The sequence below is a fragment of the Centruroides sculpturatus genome, unplaced genomic scaffold (assembly GCF_000671375.1).
Source record: "Centruroides sculpturatus isolate CEXI.00-Female unplaced genomic scaffold, Cexi_2.0 scaffold557, whole genome shotgun sequence".
In the NCBI taxonomy this organism is placed as follows: Eukaryota; Metazoa; Arthropoda; class Arachnida; order Scorpiones; family Buthidae; genus Centruroides; species Centruroides sculpturatus.
This window is the reverse complement of record NW_019384744.1, coordinates 197,986-217,192: the sequence shown is the minus strand read 5'-3', so window position 1 is coordinate 217,192 and position 19,207 is coordinate 197,986. Positions and strand designations below refer to the sequence as shown.

General features: G+C 28.9%; 1 protein-coding gene across 9 annotated transcripts in view; it reads right to left on the bottom strand.

Annotated features, from left to right (window-relative positions):
- LOC111628429 (calcium/calmodulin-dependent protein kinase type II alpha chain-like) overlaps positions 1 to 19,207 on the bottom strand; it is an 88,129-nt gene that overhangs the window by 42,785 nt on the left and 26,137 nt on the right. For 6 of the 9 annotated variants that reach the window (XR_002757171.1, XR_002757172.1, XM_023372209.1 and 3 more), the window contains exon 6: positions 13,450 to 13,503. The exons of the other annotated variants lie outside the window; for them this stretch is intronic. Coding sequence is in view for 4 of the 6 variants with exons in the window: in XM_023372209.1 (XP_023227977.1) it covers positions 13,450 to 13,503 (54 nt within the window). In the remaining 2 variants the exon portion in view is untranslated. The remainder of the gene's footprint in view (positions 1 to 13,449; positions 13,504 to 19,207) is intronic. 9 annotated transcript variants of the gene reach the window in all.

Sequence of the window (19,207 nt, the reverse complement as noted above, 5' to 3'; positions counted from 1 at the left end):
GTCAGTCACAAACAATTCTATTATTACTTGATTGATATTGCTTACAGGAAGACATCCAGTTTCCATGATTTTTTTATTTAAAATCAATATACATTGGAAACTTGATTATATGATGTAGTTTTTAAAAAAATTTACCTAGAACATATAGCATTGTACTGTAGCTTAGTGTACATTTCATAAAGTACAATATACAGTGATTTCCAGTTACATAGAGAGTTTAGTCTCTAAGTCATCTGTCAATTGTAGTGCTGTGAAACTAATCCTATATTTAACATTATTTAATGTTATACAATTATGGGTATACCTCTAGTTATGTCGTTCTCAATTATATGTCATTTGTCAAAAAATAAACTTGATTTTTATTTTTCCATATAAGTCACTTTATTCGACTTTGTTTGTCCGCCACAAACATTGAAGTCGTAATATCACTATAAAAGTGTTAAAGCACATAAAATCATATTAAAATTATATTAACATTTACTGTAAATGTATATATCATCATAAATCCTAGAGAACAAAACACGAAAACATTGTGTTTCTGTGTTGTCATCTTATTTAGCGGTCTTTAAGTGCTCAATATTGGTGTTTTCCACAATAGCTTCAATATCTACCATTTGGCATCGTTGTCAGCGCCACTTGATATTGGTAAATTTAATATAAATTATTAAAATTATCTTGCGACAGTACAAAATAAACTAACTGTATTTGTTATTTAACCTTACAAAATCATTTTATTTTATAATGTCTTAGAGCAAACCACATTCACAAATAAAGAGTCCGCAATGTACTGTAAACATTGCCAAGTTGCAAACATGGACATTTACAAGTACGTATTGTACGTACATGAATTAATAAATTTAGATAAATTTCAGTTTTTAATATAGTACAGAAAAAAGTAATTTGTTTGTAAGCTTAAAATAGATTCTTATTAACCATATATTATTAAAAATTCATTTATAAATAAAATACAAAACTGGAAATGGTTATTTGTGGTTTAGCCTAGTGACAAGTAAATTCGACTTATGTTGCCTCTCCTGAAACCAATTACCAATGTAAGGTGAGGTATACCTACAGTGACCATATTTTTGGGGGAAAATTAAAGGACATATCGAAGAAAATCAAAAAATACCTTATAAAATTCATAAGTTTATAACATTTATTACGAAAATAGTAGCATACAACAATGCATACATTAAAATTTTAAACAATCTGAATTATTACACATACACACATTGTAAAAATTTAAATAACATTAATTTTGATACTTTTCAGTAGAATTAATTTTTTTATAGCGCCGTTTCACGCTTTAAAGTCATAAAATTCCATACAGTTCATTTGAAAGTTGTATTTGATGGAAATACATGCTTCTAATGTGCTTACTTTTAAATCAGTTTTTTCATTCGTCCACATATTATTCAGCAATGAAAATATTCGTTCAACGGGGGCATTAGATCCAGGGAGACAAAGAAAATTCTACGATTTTACAAATGTTTTTGAAAACAATTTCTTTTGCTGTAAAATGTTCAAAAATCTCAATCCACCTTTGATGGCAGGGCTGGTTATTCTGTCACCATTCGTCGATCTTTTCGTTTGTGACATATTTTTTTACACATGAAACTTCATCAAATAATTCACCGTCGAGTATATTTACGGACCAATGATTCGAAATAAAGATATAGCTTTCCTCTACTTTCGCCCACAAAGGGATTTCGCATAATGTGACCCATTCAAACACCTCTATTTCAATAAAAAACATGTCCCAATTATTTAGATAATCTATGCACGTTTGATAAAATGTGTACACAGCATCATTGAATTTTTTGGCTTGTATATTTTCTGATTTTTCTAATGCTAAAACCACTTTTCTAATAACAATAGGAAGAAACCCCTCATTTTTTCTTTCAACTAACTTCAGCTTTAATTAACAAGTGTATCATCCATCAACTAGAGAGTTAAAAAACTATCACAAAAATCCCCATAAGAGTGTCCACCCCCTAGTACTGTCAGTGGGCCGTTTGGTTGGCGACACACTGCACTACTGCGCTCTATGTAGCAATGCAACACTGGTCATGATGGCGTATATAAAACTAACTTCTTCAATATATTATTAAAAAAATTTTTTTTAACTTTGCGTCAACTTTACAAAATAAAGGACGTATGGTCACTGTAGGTATACCTGTACTGTATTTGAAGATTACATTAGATTTTGAGTAAATTAATTTTTGTTCATGAAACATTAAATGTGCAGTGCATGATGTAACCAAAACAGAAAAATAAAAGTGTTTCTGGATTATCTGTAAGACTCCTAGTGTCAGATAATCTACTCCCATGGAGATGGTGCATTCAATTGTTTTGATCTTGAAAGTAAAAGAAGCAATGGAAACATCAACAGATTTAAAGCCATAATAACTACACAGTGAAAAAACCTCATTCATGAAATGGAAAATTACTGGGAATCTGTCAAAACAGATTCCCAGTAATTTAAACTTATTTGATAGATACAAAACCAGATACAAAAAGAATAACAGTGACATTTTAATAATTCAAGCCAAGGCATGCAATATCTTTGAATGCATGTGAAGTGAAGAATCAATGGTTTCAATGTTTCATCAGATATTCAACCTGCATAATCAAAGTATCAGTGGTGAGATGACAAGCATGGATGTAGAAGCAGCAGAAATATTTGTTGACCAATTTGATGAAATTATCAAGAAAGTCAATTACTATCTGGAAGAGATCCTCAATGTGGATGAAACCAGACTTATTTTTTTTCCTTTCAAAAAAAAAAAAGCCTGAAAGATCACACAAAGAAAACAATTCAAAGCTTTTAAGAACAGGATCATGTTGCTGGGTTTAAGATAGCCTTTTTTCATCTATTGCTCCAAGAACAACATGTATTGAAGCAGGTTAGTAAGCACACACCCATCCTATTTACTATCATACAAATAACAAGGCACGAATGATGCAAGTTTTATTCAAGGATTGGTCCATCAACCACTTCATACCTCAGTCAAGTATGATTGTCTGGAAAAGGGCATTCCTTTAAAATTAACTTCCTGCTCAATAATTCTCCAGGACACCTCCCAGCATCTTGTTGACTTATACCCAGATGTAAAGGCAGTGTATCTGCATAAAAACATGACTAGCCTACAGCCAATGAATTAGGAGCTATAGCTACATTCAAAGCATAGTAACAACAGAAAGTGATGAAATAACCCTTTGTGATTTATGGAAATTTTATTTGATGTTCTTTATGTAAAATATTATAACACCACCAAAACCTTCAAAATATACCAGCAAATATAATTTAATATCAATACGATATGACACATTTTCGATCCCAATAGGATCTGCGTCAGGTCAAAAATGTTCAATAGAATTAGAATGCTAAATGTTTGAATTTAAATATTTTAAAATTGTGGGAACTGTAAACTTGTTCTAATGTTTACAGTTCCCACGATTTTAAAATATTTAAATTCAAACATTTAGCATTCTAATTCTATTGAACATTTTTGACCTAACGCAGATCCTATTGGGATGAAAAAGGTTTGTCATAAAATATACTTGCAAATATAAATATGTTGAGAGTTTTGGTGGTATTTTGTAGTGTATAACCAGCTATGGGAAGATTCAGAACATAAAATCAGCTTGGGAGGAAGTGATAGAAAAGTGTGTGCATGGCATATGGGAAAATGCCTAAAAAACTTGGAACACCTTTTCAATTAAATAAAAGTAAAAAGTTATAAAGAAGATAATGAGTTACTCTTTCCTTAAAATGTCACACTTCTCTTTGACTCACAAATCAGTCTTGTCTTAATGTTAAAACTATTAAAATTAAACTCTTATTTGAATAAATTTCACACAAAACACTTAATATATATTTGAGAACAAACTGCATCATAAGATCCAACATTCAAAAAGAAATTATTTGAAAAGAACTAGTGACATAAAAGTTTTAGATGCATTTGGTTCTTCATTATTTATTTTATACTAGTTACAAAGAATTACTTTTCTTTTGAATCTAACAAATTGTCTTGTCTTGATGTTCTTAGTGAATTGCAGACTAATACGGCAATAAAGAGTTGAAGAAAACTATCACATTAATATTAAAATTAAACTCTTCAGTTAAAGTTCTATAAAATTCTAAATCTTCCCACAGCTGGTTATATATTAGTAAATAACATCATCAAAACATTCAAAAATATATCAGCAAATATAATTTTATATAAATATGCTATGACAAACTTCAATCCAAATAAGATCTGCTTCAGGTCAAAATGTTTGATAGAATTAGAATACTAAATTGATCTTTTAGCATTCTATCGAATTAACATATTCTAATTCTAACATTTTGATCTGAATCAGATCTTACTTGGATCAAAAATGTTTGTCATATCATATTTATATTAAATTATATTTGCTGATGTTATTTATTGCTCTATAAAATATTTTTAGGTGCTTGTTTTTTCAGATAATTTTCAATATTAGATTTCAAGATGAGATTTGTTCTTAAAAGCATTTCACAGAAATTCTATTAAAAATCTTGAGAAGTTTATTTTTTAACTTTTTATTTTATTTATTATTACTAGTAAAAATCATAATTTCCTGTCTAGAAAAGACATTTATATTTATTTTAAAAAATTTGTAGATTATTATGAGAATGAATGAAACTTATAAATATTCTGAAAACTTTAAATCAATATTTTCTATCCAGAACACTTATCACAGATATACATAATAGCAAAACATTGAAAGCATATTTCACATTTTAAACTTAAAATACTTCATACATAATCACTGTTGTAATTCTACATACTCAATTTGAAAATAAATTGCCATCATAATAAGTAATGTGTACCATATTTTAGCACATATAATCTATAATGACAGTTTATGCCATTGTAAGTTATATACAAGAAATATACAAATTTGCATAAGCTTTATAAGCCCTACTAATTATGACAAAAATTACTAGAACAAGTCTGGTAAAATATTTGTGTCTACATACAGTATCTGTTGTTGTTATAATCTAATATTTCATATAATATTTAATTAGTAATTATCATATGTAATTTTGCTTGAATAAAAGTAATTATTATTAAAAGTAAGTAAAGTTACGCAATTGAATTTTCTATATTATTTTTATATTAATAAAGAAACATTAGCTGACAACTATCAATTTATAAATTTAACACTTCCACTCACTGTACCAACACTAATTTATAATTGAACATACATATCTAGAACAAGTATTTACTTTTTTTCAATTGAACTGAAAATTTAGTTATATTTCTAGAATATGAAATATAGAGAACAATTTCAATCTAAACACTGTTTATTACAAGGATATTATTTAAAATGTAATGCTAAAAAAAAGAATAAAATTATCATATTAACATAAAAAAACATTCAAAATAAAAATTGTCATTTGTTAAATATTTGTATATAAATGTCAATCTATAAATTAATACAGTAAATATAATTATAATTCAGAAAATTAAGCTGTTATAAATATTCTCAATACTTTGTATTAATCATAACTTTTATTCAAAACAATGTTGTGGATTTTAATCCTACCTTGATCTACTTGTATAACAGTTTTACTCCGTTCGGGTCCAGAATGAGTGCCATCTATAGATATTTGGGTACAGGAAAAAACGGGAAAAGGAAAAAAGCAGAAGAAAGAAGTGGAGTGAAATATAAAACTTGTGTTCAATTGTTAGTAGATGATGGATAATGTTGAAATTTGTTTATTTTTCTGAGGCTTTGTTTTTTCAATATAGAACTTAACTATTTTTAAAAATATTATGTCTAGNTAATTCAGAACCATTGGGAAGAAAACAACTGACCCAGGGCAGGGCTTGAATCCTTGACTTCTGCTTGCCAGTTGTGCCACCCGATCTAAAGTAAGCATTTGCTTCCAGATGTATTTAAATTTTAGATATAACTTTACACATCATTATTTCTTCCAATCATTGATTGTGACAAAGTAAAATATGATTCACTGTCTAAGACAAAGGAAAGATTAGTGAGTTTTCTGACAAAGCATAATCCAATTGCAGATGCCAAATGAATTCACTTGTTAGACTAAAAAAAGTATTCCTACTGGTACTAATATTTGATGTTCATCACTTTGTGGACAAAACTTTTTGAAGAAACTTGTTGAATTGATCTGTTCAAAGGCAATAATGCCTTTGAACAGCTGCTCCCAATGATCTTCCTCTAAGTGAAAATTTTCATGCAAGCTTTTCTTCCAGATCCAAACTTTCTTTCAGAATCATTTTGAAGAACTACAAGAAATGCTCTTGTACTTCTTCAAAATGAGGAATAGTGAACAATTTTTCAAGCTGACTATGTTAAGAGTAGAATTTGTACACTCAGTACCAAAATCAGATGATCTGCATTCTTATATTGCAAAAACAACCTGTCAGTAAATGATTTTGACAATATTTTGGAATGCAGTAATGCACTAGCTGTAATGTGGTATCATGCACCACAAATTTTAATTTTGTTATTAGCACATGATAAACTATGAAGTTTATGACAAATTTTAGTGCATATGCAATATTTGATGATGTATTTAAAACTTATGTTTATTATAGTTCTTTGGCCAGTTATTTGACAATCCTAAATTCATTAGTATTTTCTTTCAAACATTAATAATTTTTGATGTTTTAATAATTTAATACTTAACAAGTATTTTAAACTTATTTTATCATCATCAAAAAACTAATGGTTTTTAATCTGCTATTATCTAACTAAATTTACAGATAAAAATTCTGTTTACAAAATGACATGATGTGAATGTCATCTGTAAATTTTGGCTCACAGGAACCATTTGAACCACACAAGAAGCACCATCATGTATGAGACTTACTGATAAGGGATGGAAGAGGGAAATAAGAGAGATGGGGAACCTCAGAAGCAATGTACACAACTACTGAATTAACTAAAACAATAATTAGATTTTTTTACTGAATTATATAAAATTTTTAACTACACATAACATGATGATAATATACACAAAATGAAAAAATAATTTTGTTTTATTCCACATTTATCAAAGTAGATAACTAAATCATTTTATTAATGTATAGGTTTATATAATATAGTAAAACCTGTTCAAAACAGAAACCCGTCTAAATGGAAAAAATTCTTTGTAACAGAACAATTTTCAATGTAAAAAACACTTGTTCAAAATGGAAAGATGCCAAACTGGAAAAAGTATTCAGTACTGTGTGATTCTTGTTTACACATTTTTAAGATTGATTAATTAATCTTTCAAATACTATCAGATTGGAATAAAATCAGACAGTTTGGTTTAAGATGATCAGAAAATTATTATTAACAAATTTAACACTAGAGAAAGGTTGGTCTACCGATAAATTGACAAAAAACATTTGATAAACTTACCAGTAAATTTCAAAAATTTACTGGTAATTCGGTAAATAAAAAAGCCATACTAGAAATTTCTATGTAGAAAATATTGTGTTTATAGATATTTAAAAGGGCTAAAGGGATATTGAAAAAAAAAAAACAGGTAAGTGTAAGCAACAATATACCTCATTATTAATTTTATGTGAGATATTTTTTGTTTAATTTTAATTTAATGACCATTTGTCCAACAAGTGTTGAATCAGAAAGGGTATTCTCGGGATCAGGATTATTTTGTACAAAAATTAGGAGATAAGACTATAAATAATTTAAGTTTCTTGAGAAGTTAATTTAAAAAAAAAATGGTAATCAATAAAATGGTATTAGGTACCATATATTATTTTTGTTGTATTATTTTATTTCTATTTATTATTATAGTTTGTTTAGAATAACACTTTAATTTTTATATTTGATATCTTTGAAATAAAAATGTGAAATGGAAATCATAATAAAATTAAGGTGATAAAAAATGTTATTTTTCAAGAAAAAATTTACTGGAAAACTGGTATTTTAATTTTCATGTACCGAATTACCGGTAAATGAAAAAGTCAGTAAATTTACAATCCCCAGAGGAAGGTATACCAATATCCTGAAATAAATTCATGCAATTTGAAAACACTTTCATTACTTTTTCCCTAATGTTTCAAAATTATTTAATTTGTAATTAGTTTTAAAAACAGTCAAGAAATGACAAATTTTATTACTAAAGAAGTCTACATCTATTATTGTTCTAATTGTATAAGTCAAGTTTCTCTATACTGTTAATTTATTCTTCTCATTCAAAATCTCTGACCAAAAAACCAGTCCAATAGCATTCTCTCTCTTCAGATCTCTAATGCTTATTCTTTTTTGGTATCATTGCAATCATAAAGTGTTTTATTTTATATCAAAGTGCATAAATGTTTCATAATGTTTGAAAGAAGAGTTTTTCTGTTCCAGTTAGCTAGCAAGATTTTACAAATTGTCAGTCACAAACAATTCTATTATTACTTGATTGATATTGCTTACAGGAAGACATCCAGTTTCCATGATTTTTTTATTTAAAATCAATATACATTGGAAACTTGATTATATGATGTAGTTTTTAAAAAAATTTACCTAGAACATATAGCATTGTACTGTAGCTTAGTGTACATTTCATAAAGTACAATATACAGTGATTTCCAGTTACATAGAGAGTTTAGTCTCTAAGTCATCTGTCAATTGTAGTGCTGTGAAACTAATCCTATATTTAACATTATTTAATGTTATACAATTATGGGTATACCTCTAGTTATGTCGTTCTCAATTATATGTCATTTGTCAAAAAATAAACTTGATTTTTATTTTTCCATATAAGTCACTTTATTCGACTTTGTTTGTCCGCCACAAACATTGAAGTCGTAATATCACTATAAAAGTGTTAAAGCACATAAAATCATATTAAAATTATATTAACATTTACTGTAAATGTATATATCATCATAAATCCTAGAGAACAAAACACGAAAACATTGTGTTTCTGTGTTGTCATCTTATTTAGCGGTCTTTAAGTGCTCAATATTGGTGTTTTCCACAATAGCTTCAATATCTACCATTTGGCATCGTTGTCAGCGCCACTTGATATTGGTAAATTTAATATAAATTATTAAAATTATCTTGCGACAGTACAAAATAAACTAACTGTATTTGTTATTTAACCTTACAAAATCATTTTATTTTATAATGTCTTAGAGCAAACCACATTCACAAATAAAGAGTCCGCAATGTACTGTAAACATTGCCAAGTTGCAAACATGGACATTTACAAGTACGTATTGTACGTACATGAATTAATAAATTTAGATAAATTTCAGTTTTTAATATAGTACAGAAAAAAGTAATTTGTTTGTAAGCTTAAAATAGATTCTTATTAACCATATATTATTAGGAATTCTTTTGGATAAACGACGCTCTACTGTACTTGCAAACATGTACATTTATATGTATGTATTGTACGTACATGAATTCATAAATTTAGATAAATTTTAGTTTTTAATATAGTACAGAAAAAAGTAATTTGTTTGTAAGCTTAAAATAGATTCTTATTAACCATATATTATTAAAAATTCATTTATAAATAAAATACAAAACTGGAAATGGTTATTTGTGGTTTAGCCTAGTGACAAGTAAATTTGACTTATGTTGTTTTTTGACTTAAGATGCCTCTCCTGGAACCAATTACCAATGTAAGGCGAGGTATACCTGTACTAAAAATTCTGGGCTTTTACTAAACAGATTAGAGGATAGATATTCCATAGCATGTATATTCTTTTATCAGCAAGTGTTTCTGATATAAAATAAGCTTAGTNATTTTTCTTTCAATTAACTTCAGCTTTAATTAACAAGTGTATCATCCATCAACTAGAGAGTTAAAAAACTATCACAAAAATCCCCATAAGAGTGTCCACCCCCTAGTACTGTCAGTGGGCCGTTTGGTTGGCGACACACTGCACTACTGCGCTCTATGTAGCAATGCAACACTGGTCATGATGGCGTATATAAAACTAACTTCTTCAATATATTATTAAAAAAATTTTTTTTAACTTTGCGTCAACTTTACAAAATAAAGGACGTATGGTCACTGTAGGTATACCTGTACTGTATTTGAAGATTACATTAGATTTTGAGTAAATTAATTTTTGTTCATGAAACATTAAATGTGCAGTGCATGATGTAACCAAAACAGAAAAATAAAAGTGTTTCTGGATTATCTGTAAGACTCCTAGTGTCAGATAATCTACTCCCATGGAGATGGTGCATTCAATTGTTTTGATCTTGAAAGTAAAAGAAGCAATGGAAACATCAACAGATTTAAAGCCATAATAACTACACAGTGAAAAAACCTCATTCATGAAATGGAAAATTACTGGGAATCTGTCAAAACAGATTCCCAGTAATTTAAACTTATTTGATAGATACAAAACCAGATACAAAAAGAATAACAGTGACATTTTAATAATTCAAGCCAAGGCATGCAATATCTTTGAATGCATGTGAAGTGAAGAATCAATGGTTTCAATGTTTCATCAGATATTCAACCTGCATAATCAAAGTATCAGTGGTGAGATGACAAGCATGGATGTAGAAGCAGCAGAAATATTTGTTGACCAATTTGATGAAATTATCAAGAAAGTCAATTACTATCTGGAAGAGATCCTCAATGTGGATGAAACCAGACTTATTTTTTTTCCTTTCAAAAAAAAAAAAGCCTGAAAGATCACACAAAGAAAACAATTCAAAGCTTTTAAGAACAGGATCATGTTGCTGGGTTTAAGATAGCCTTTTTTCATCTATTGCTCCAAGAACAACATGTATTGAAGCAGGTTAGTAAGCACACACCCATCCTATTTACTATCATACAAATAACAAGGCACGAATGATGCAAGTTTTATTCAAGGATTGGTCCATCAACCACTTCATACCTCAGTCAAGTATGATTGTCTGGAAAAGGGCATTCCTTTAAAATTAACTTCCTGCTCAATAATTCTCCAGGACACCTCCCAGCATCTTGTTGACTTATACCCAGATGTAAAGGCAGTGTATCTGCATAAAAACATGACTAGCCTACAGCCAATGAATTAGGAGCTATAGCTACATTCAAAGCATAGTAACAACAGAAAGTGATGAAATAACCCTTTGTGATTTATGGAAATTTTATTTGATGTTCTTTATGTAAAATATTATAACACCACCAAAACCTTCAAAATATACCAGCAAATATAATTTAATATCAATACGATATGACACATTTTCGATCCCAATAGGATCTGCGTCAGGTCAAAAATGTTCAATAGAATTAGAATGCTAAATGTTTGAATTTAAATATTTTAAAATTGTGGGAACTGTAAACTTGTTCTAATGTTTACAGTTCCCACGATTTTAAAATATTTAAATTCAAACATTTAGCATTCTAATTCTATTGAACATTTTTGACCTAACGCAGATCCTATTGGGATGAAAAAGGTTTGTCATAAAATATACTTGCAAATATAAATATGTTGAGAGTTTTGGTGGTATTTTGTAGTGTATAACCAGCTATGGGAAGATTCAGAACATAAAATCAGCTTGGGAGGAAGTGATAGAAAAGTGTGTGCATGGCATATGGGAAAATGCCTAAAAAACTTGGAACACCTTTTCAATTAAATAAAAGTAAAAAGTTATAAAGAAGATAATGAGTTACTCTTTCCTTAAAATGTCACACTTCTCTTTGACTCACAAATCAGTCTTGTCTTAATGTTAAAACTATTAAAATTAAACTCTTATTTGAATAAATTTCACACAAAACACTTAATATATATTTGAGAACAAACTGCATCATAAGATCCAACATTCAAAAAGAAATTATTTGAAAAGAACTAGTGACATAAAAGTTTTAGATGCATTTGGTTCTTCATTATTTATTTTATACTAGTTACAAAGAATTACTTTTCTTTTGAATCTAACAAATTGTCTTGTCTTGATGTTCTTAGTGAATTGCAGACTAATACGGCAATAAAGAGTTGAAGAAAACTATCACATTAATATTAAAATTAAACTCTTCAGTTAAAGTTCTATAAAATTCTAAATCTTCCCACAGCTGGTTATATATTAGTAAATAACATCATCAAAACATTCAAAAATATATCAGCAAATATAATTTTATATAAATATGCTATGACAAACTTCAATCCAAATAAGATCTGCTTCAGGTCAAAATGTTTGATAGAATTAGAATACTAAATTGATCTTTTAGCATTCTATCGAATTAACATATTCTAATTCTAACATTTTGATCTGAATCAGATCTTACTTGGATCAAAAATGTTTGTCATATCATATTTATATTAAATTATATTTGCTGATGTTATTTATTGCTCTATAAAATATTTTTAGGTGCTTGTTTTTTCAGATAATTTTCAATATTAGATTTCAAGATGAGATTTGTTCTTAAAAGCATTTCACAGAAATTCTATTAAAAATCTTGAGAAGTTTATTTTTTAACTTTTTATTTTATTTATTATTACTAGTAAAAATCATAATTTCCTGTCTAGAAAAGACATTTATATTTATTTTAAAAAATTTGTAGATTATTATGAGAATGAATGAAACTTATAAATATTCTGAAAACTTTAAATCAATATTTTCTATCCAGAACACTTATCACAGATATACATAATAGCAAAACATTGAAAGCATATTTCACATTTTAAACTTAAAATACTTCATACATAATCACTGTTGTAATTCTACATACTCAATTTGAAAATAAATTGCCATCATAATAAGTAATGTGTACCATATTTTAGCACATATAATCTATAATGACAGTTTATGCCATTGTAAGTTATATACAAGAAATATACAAATTTGCATAAGCTTTATAAGCCCTACTAATTATGACAAAAATTACTAGAACAAGTCTGGTAAAATATTTGTGTCTACATACAGTATCTGTTGTTGTTATAATCTAATATTTCATATAATATTTAATTAGTAATTATCATATGTAATTTTGCTTGAATAAAAGTAATTATTATTAAAAGTAAGTAAAGTTACGCAATTGAATTTTCTATATTATTTTTATATTAATAAAGAAACATTAGCTGACAACTATCAATTTATAAATTTAACACTTCCACTCACTGTACCAACACTAATTTATAATTGAACATACATATCTAGAACAAGTATTTACTTTTTTTCAATTGAACTGAAAATTTAGTTATATTTCTAGAATATGAAATATAGAGAACAATTTCAATCTAAACACTGTTTATTACAAGGATATTATTTAAAATGTAATGCTAAAAAAAAGAATAAAATTATCATATTAACATAAAAAAACATTCAAAATAAAAATTGTCATTTGTTAAATATTTGTATATAAATGTCAATCTATAAATTAATACAGTAAATATAATTATAATTCAGAAAATTAAGCTGTTATAAATATTCTCAATACTTTGTATTAATCATAACTTTTATTCAAAACAATGTTGTGGATTTTAATCCTACCTTGATCTACTTGTATAACAGTTTTACTCCGTTCGGGTCCAGAATGAGTGCCATCTATAGATATTTGGGTACAGGAAAAAACGGGAAAAGGAAAAAAGCAGAAGAAAGAAGTGGAGTGAAATATAAAACTTGTGTTCAATTGTTAGTAGATGATGGATAATGTTGAAATTTGTTTATTTTTCTGAGGCTTTGTTTTTTCAATATAGAACTTAACTATTTTTAAAAATATTATGTCTAGGTTTTAAATAAAACTTATTTTAGTTAAAATATATAGATCTAAATATTTTTGTAATTTTAATAATTATTAAACTTATACATATACACTTAAATTTATATATATATAATGTATATGTATGTTAACAACAATTTTACATACTACATGCGTATATAAATTATTTTCATTTTATAATATAACTGCTGTTATAATTTTTCTACTTTTATTCAAAATATATCAACTTATTTAAAATCAAATTTTATTTTAAATTATAAAAATTTCCTTGTTTTAAACAATAATTTCAATTAAAATCATTGCACTTATTTATGAAAAATTACAAAAATTAAAAAATGGAAAAATCTAGCAAATATCCTGGTAGAATAAAATTCTGGTTGATTATACTACACATATCAAAATGCAAAAAATCTATTCAAAATCCAAAATTAAGGAACTATCAAAAATCTGACATCTGAAGTCAGCAGAAAAATAATTGTAAATATCATTTTATAATAATATCTCAAAAAACTGAAAAAGAAAAAATAATTTACATACAAGTATCTTCAATAGATATTAAATTAACATTTAATTAATTCTCATTCTACATGCTACACACTTTGAAACCAATACAATCATTCATGTTTCCTCATCAGAATGGAATGAGGAAATATGAATATAGTGGTAACTTTTAATATGTAATTTTTTTTCTACAATGAATTAAATTTAATTGGAAAGCTTTCAATTAGAATGGCAGTCATCTTTAAGCATATTTATTATTAAATTCATATTTCATAAAATACAGTTATTTGTAATTAAACAATTTCCAGAAAATTTTGACATTGATAAGTAAATGTCATAACAGTAAATTTACTTTCTATAATGCCTAATAAATTTCATTATGAGCCATCTGAACAAAATGGCATTATACTGTTTTTCTAATTTATAATTTGAATCCTTGTTTCACTTTTAATATAGCTCTGTTATCATAAAAAATACTTTTTCCATTTTATTACAATTTTAAAATCCTATCTTATATTAATATATAGATTAAATTATAGTAATTGAAAGTGAAGAATGAAACATGTTTAGACACGATGATGGATATAATTAGAGAGGTTGAGGCGCACGTTTTAAACGTGTAAACGTGTACGTGTGACATTCGACGCCGCTTTCCCGTAAGCCTAAAAGTTTGACAATGGTGTTTGGATAGTCGGTGGAATTACGCTCGACATTCCAAACACCATCGTCAAACTTTTAGGCTTACGGGAAAGCGGCGCCGAACGTCACACGTACACATTTACACGTTTAAAATGTGTGCCTCAACCTCTCTATTATTCATCACCATTATTAAATATAGAGTAGAAGTAAATAGTGTTATCTAACATGAATTTATATTATTTATTTACATTTAATAAACAAATTTTAAAAAAGTTTTGTTGCAATTTTACCTTTATTTATTATACTGAACAGCTAAATTACAAAAATCTGACTAATAATAATTATAAGAAATTGAATCTTAACATCATAATTGTAATTAGCATAAACTGTCCATCAACTGCAACTCAAGAGGATGCCATGTGAATGAATTAGCATAAAAATTTAAAAATATAGTGGTCAGCAAACACCAATGCCTGGACTGATGTCAGAGTGAAGTTGTGTCTGTTCAAGCTCCTGGAAAATTTTGGGATATGGATTAACCGAGTATTAAATACAGCTAGTCACTGAGGACAATTTGGTATGCTAATTAGAGGGAGTAATTAAACCTTAAATTTTTGAAAATTCGCATGGGTCTAGCAAGTGGGGGAGTAATAATTCGGGGCAAAAAAGGGGGTCGCATAGTAAGATAATAAGTCACTCCCTAAAGTTTGGTGCTTCTACATTATGTAATTAATTATTTGTTAGTGATCTAGTTTTGTAGCATTAATTCCTATGGCAAATTTTCGAATGATAATGGTCGTTTAAAGGACTTCCAACGGTCAATAACAGTTATCGTTGTAGAGAAATAATATTAATCAAATGATAAACATCTTTGTTTGTATATAAGGATTTTGGGCTCTGATACGGTCAATTTAAAGAGGTACTGGTCAGGCAGAAAGGTCGCCTCCGTGTTTGTAAAATTGTGGACTGTCAACTGGAGCGAACAACGGATGAACAAACAGAAACAAAGTATTGTTAAACGTTGCAATTTTATATTTAATTAAATGTAATACTGTCGGCCATGTTTATATTTATTAATTTACTTCAGAAAATTAACAAGACCGGGACCTCGAAGTGGAGAGAATATTGCACAAAAATGGGTAAAAAATCAGCATGGACAGACCCCTATTATATTGTATGCAAACCCAGAAAAAAGGACTATAATACCAGCAACCATTCAAAAGGAAAATGGAGAATACACTAACTCACTAGAAGACACACTGAAATTACTTATGGAAACACATTTCCCCAAAGACACTAAAAACGACACTAACAAACAACAGGATATTTGTAATCAGGTGGATAACAATCCAAACACAGAAAAAGATATACTCCATTTACTTTTACTGAAGTTTCTAAAGCAATTAAATCCATTCAAAATAATAATTATCTCCTTCCGCCCGTAACCCGAGTTGCGCATGACACTGTGCAGTCCATATCCCGAGTTATCTTGGGCATAGGCTTTAAGGTCCTCAAAAAAGGGCCTTGACTTATAACTTTTCCAAAAATGCATGGATCAGCATATATACATCGTTATCTATAATATCTGCAAATTTCATGAATTATTTGCCGCAAAAATATTTTATGATGATTTACTAATTAGGTAATTAATTGTGTTATTGTTTTTTATGGGAGTTTTTTTCAAATTAATTAAATCGTTTCAAACTTCTATTTGACTGATTTGACTTCAGTAAAATTTTTTAAAACGCTATTAATGTTTTTTGACATTAGCAGGTCTTTTTGTTTAGTAAAATTTTTTCCCCATACCTTCTTTTCAGTCCCCTCATAATTTAATAGCATAAAAATCGAAAAAATTGTGTTATATTTGAACAGATGCGGTAAGTTAGCTCCCCTCCTGCTTTAAACCAATATTCCCCTAAGGCGTATATGAGAACTACCCGGGTAAGCTGACACCAGCTGTTCTCAAGGTCAACCAGCTTGTAAACAATGTAGATTGCATGTGTAAAATTTCATGTCTTGTTAAATGAAAGAATAATAATCCTTGCAGCTATATTTTTCAAATAAAAGCATTTATTTTAAATTATTTTTATTTTTTTATATACTTTTTTGTAAAATCACTTTTTGGAGGGGTTTTTATTTTGCAGGAATTATTTCCTGGCAATTTTTTGGATGTCAGATTCACGTTTGAGTAGAAAAATTGATTGTTTCTATTAAATAATTTTTTTGTGGATTTCTGAATGGCACTTTTTCTACCAAAATCAGTACAGCTTTACTAGAGGAAAATCAACCTATCATGCTATAAACAAAGTCACCAACTACATTGAAAAATCATGGAAAAAAGAACATGTCCTTGTGATATCGAATGACTTCAAAACACCTTCAACTCCTTTTGGTGGCCAGCTCTATTACAGCAATTACAAACCAATAACTGTCCACGAAACCTTTAAGGTAGTTTTTAGTAATGATGTAAAGATAGGATGGTTACTCTTTTTTACAATAACACTACCATTATTGAAAACATACACAGGGGATGCCCCCAGGTTCCTGCTCGGGCCCTGGGATGTGGAACATTGTTTACAACGGCCTACTCAACTGCATTTGTAATGGCTTTGGGGCCTAGTCCCCAATTTCTATCTACCTTATATACACAGCCTGCATAGAGACTTACTTCCTTCCTCTACAGTGCTCCTTTTTGGGGCAGTGTGATTGACAATGTAAGGATTTGAAAGTTACTCAATAAAGTCCAACGGCTTTCTCTTCTTTGGCTGACCAGAGCTTATAGGACAGTGCCTTCAGGTGCTCACTGGTCTTAAACCATTACATCTGAAAGTAAAAGAAATCATGTGGCAATGGCATATGATTTCTTTTAACAACTTAGATCTCAATAAGCCTGGAGGCCTGTTGAAATATATTCAAATCAGAATCCTACCAAATCTGAACATTGAAACAGATATGCAGAGGTCTTTCTCATGCACAGATACCAATCAAATTACATCCCAGTCATCACAGTATAATCCCACAACTCGACCAAAATGAGGAACCAAAACCCTCATTGCAAATTTTTATGGACAAGTCTAAAAACAGCACAAAGGTTGGGGCGGCCTTCGTCATATATGGTAAAGACCCTACTCAACCAATTTATAGTGACAAATTCTGTCTTGCAGAATATTGTACTATCATGCAAGCTGAACTACTAACCATTAACCAAGCAATTAAATACATCAAAAATCAAAAGATCAACAGTCAACATATCCATATATTATCCGAAAGTCAAACTGCCTTAAAAAGGATCCATAATCAAAACTGTTTCCAGTCAAGAATTATTAATCAAGATATAAATGATAACGATAATAATAATCATTATGCACTAACCTGGGTTAAAGGACATAACAGACTAAAAGGAAACAAGGAAGCCGATCACCTTGCAAAGCAAGCTGCAGACTGAAATTCCAGTTAGCTTTAATGGAATAGCTAAGACAACTCTCCAAAACATTTTACACAACACGGTTATTGCTCTTTGGCAGAGAGAGTGGAAGAAAGAAAAAACAGGGAGGCTAACCTTTTCCTTTATACCAAAAATCCAAGAAAGACTTAAATGGAAACACCTGAAAATCAACCATAGCACTTCCCAACTCCTCACGGGCCATGGAACCTACTGTCACTGTCTCAAAGATGCAAACCTACGGAGATAACTCCGTAGGTTTCCATCTTTGAGACAGTAACTACTGTAAGTGTGATGGACAAACCCTGCAATATGTTCATCATGTTATATTTGACTGCTACTTTTGATACTCAAAGGGTTCCACTTTTACAAAAGGTGCTTTCTTCAGGATGGAACTGGCCATGTCCTTTGAGTGCCTTCATCAACAATAAAGACTTATATACAGAACTAAACGTTTTCATCAATTCCACAGGAGCACTCAATGATACCTTCAGTCCCAGAAACTAAACGTACATTCTTGGTGTCTTCAAAAATGCTCTAAAAAAGCACTGAATGGGGATTTCATCTCAACAGACTAAATATACATACTTGGTGTCATCAAAGCTGTTCCACAAAGCACTCAATTCAATCTTCATCTCCACGTGCTAAACCTACATTTTCAATGGTGTTTCTTCCAGCATTCAACTCAGGCTTTCAATATCTTCAGCTACTAAGAAGACCAGGCAGATCTCTTGCAAGTGTCAACCAATTGTTGGACAACCTGTTACACAGAAAATTGTCAGTCTCCCATTGCAAATTGCCATGTGTATTGTATTACCCCATCTAGGGCACTTTTGTTTAGTATGCATTGTATTTTATTCCTATGTATATATCTGTTTATTTTCTTCCCTATTTTCAGTCCCCATTGCAAGTTGCAATGTTTCATATGTTTGTTCATACTGCTAGTT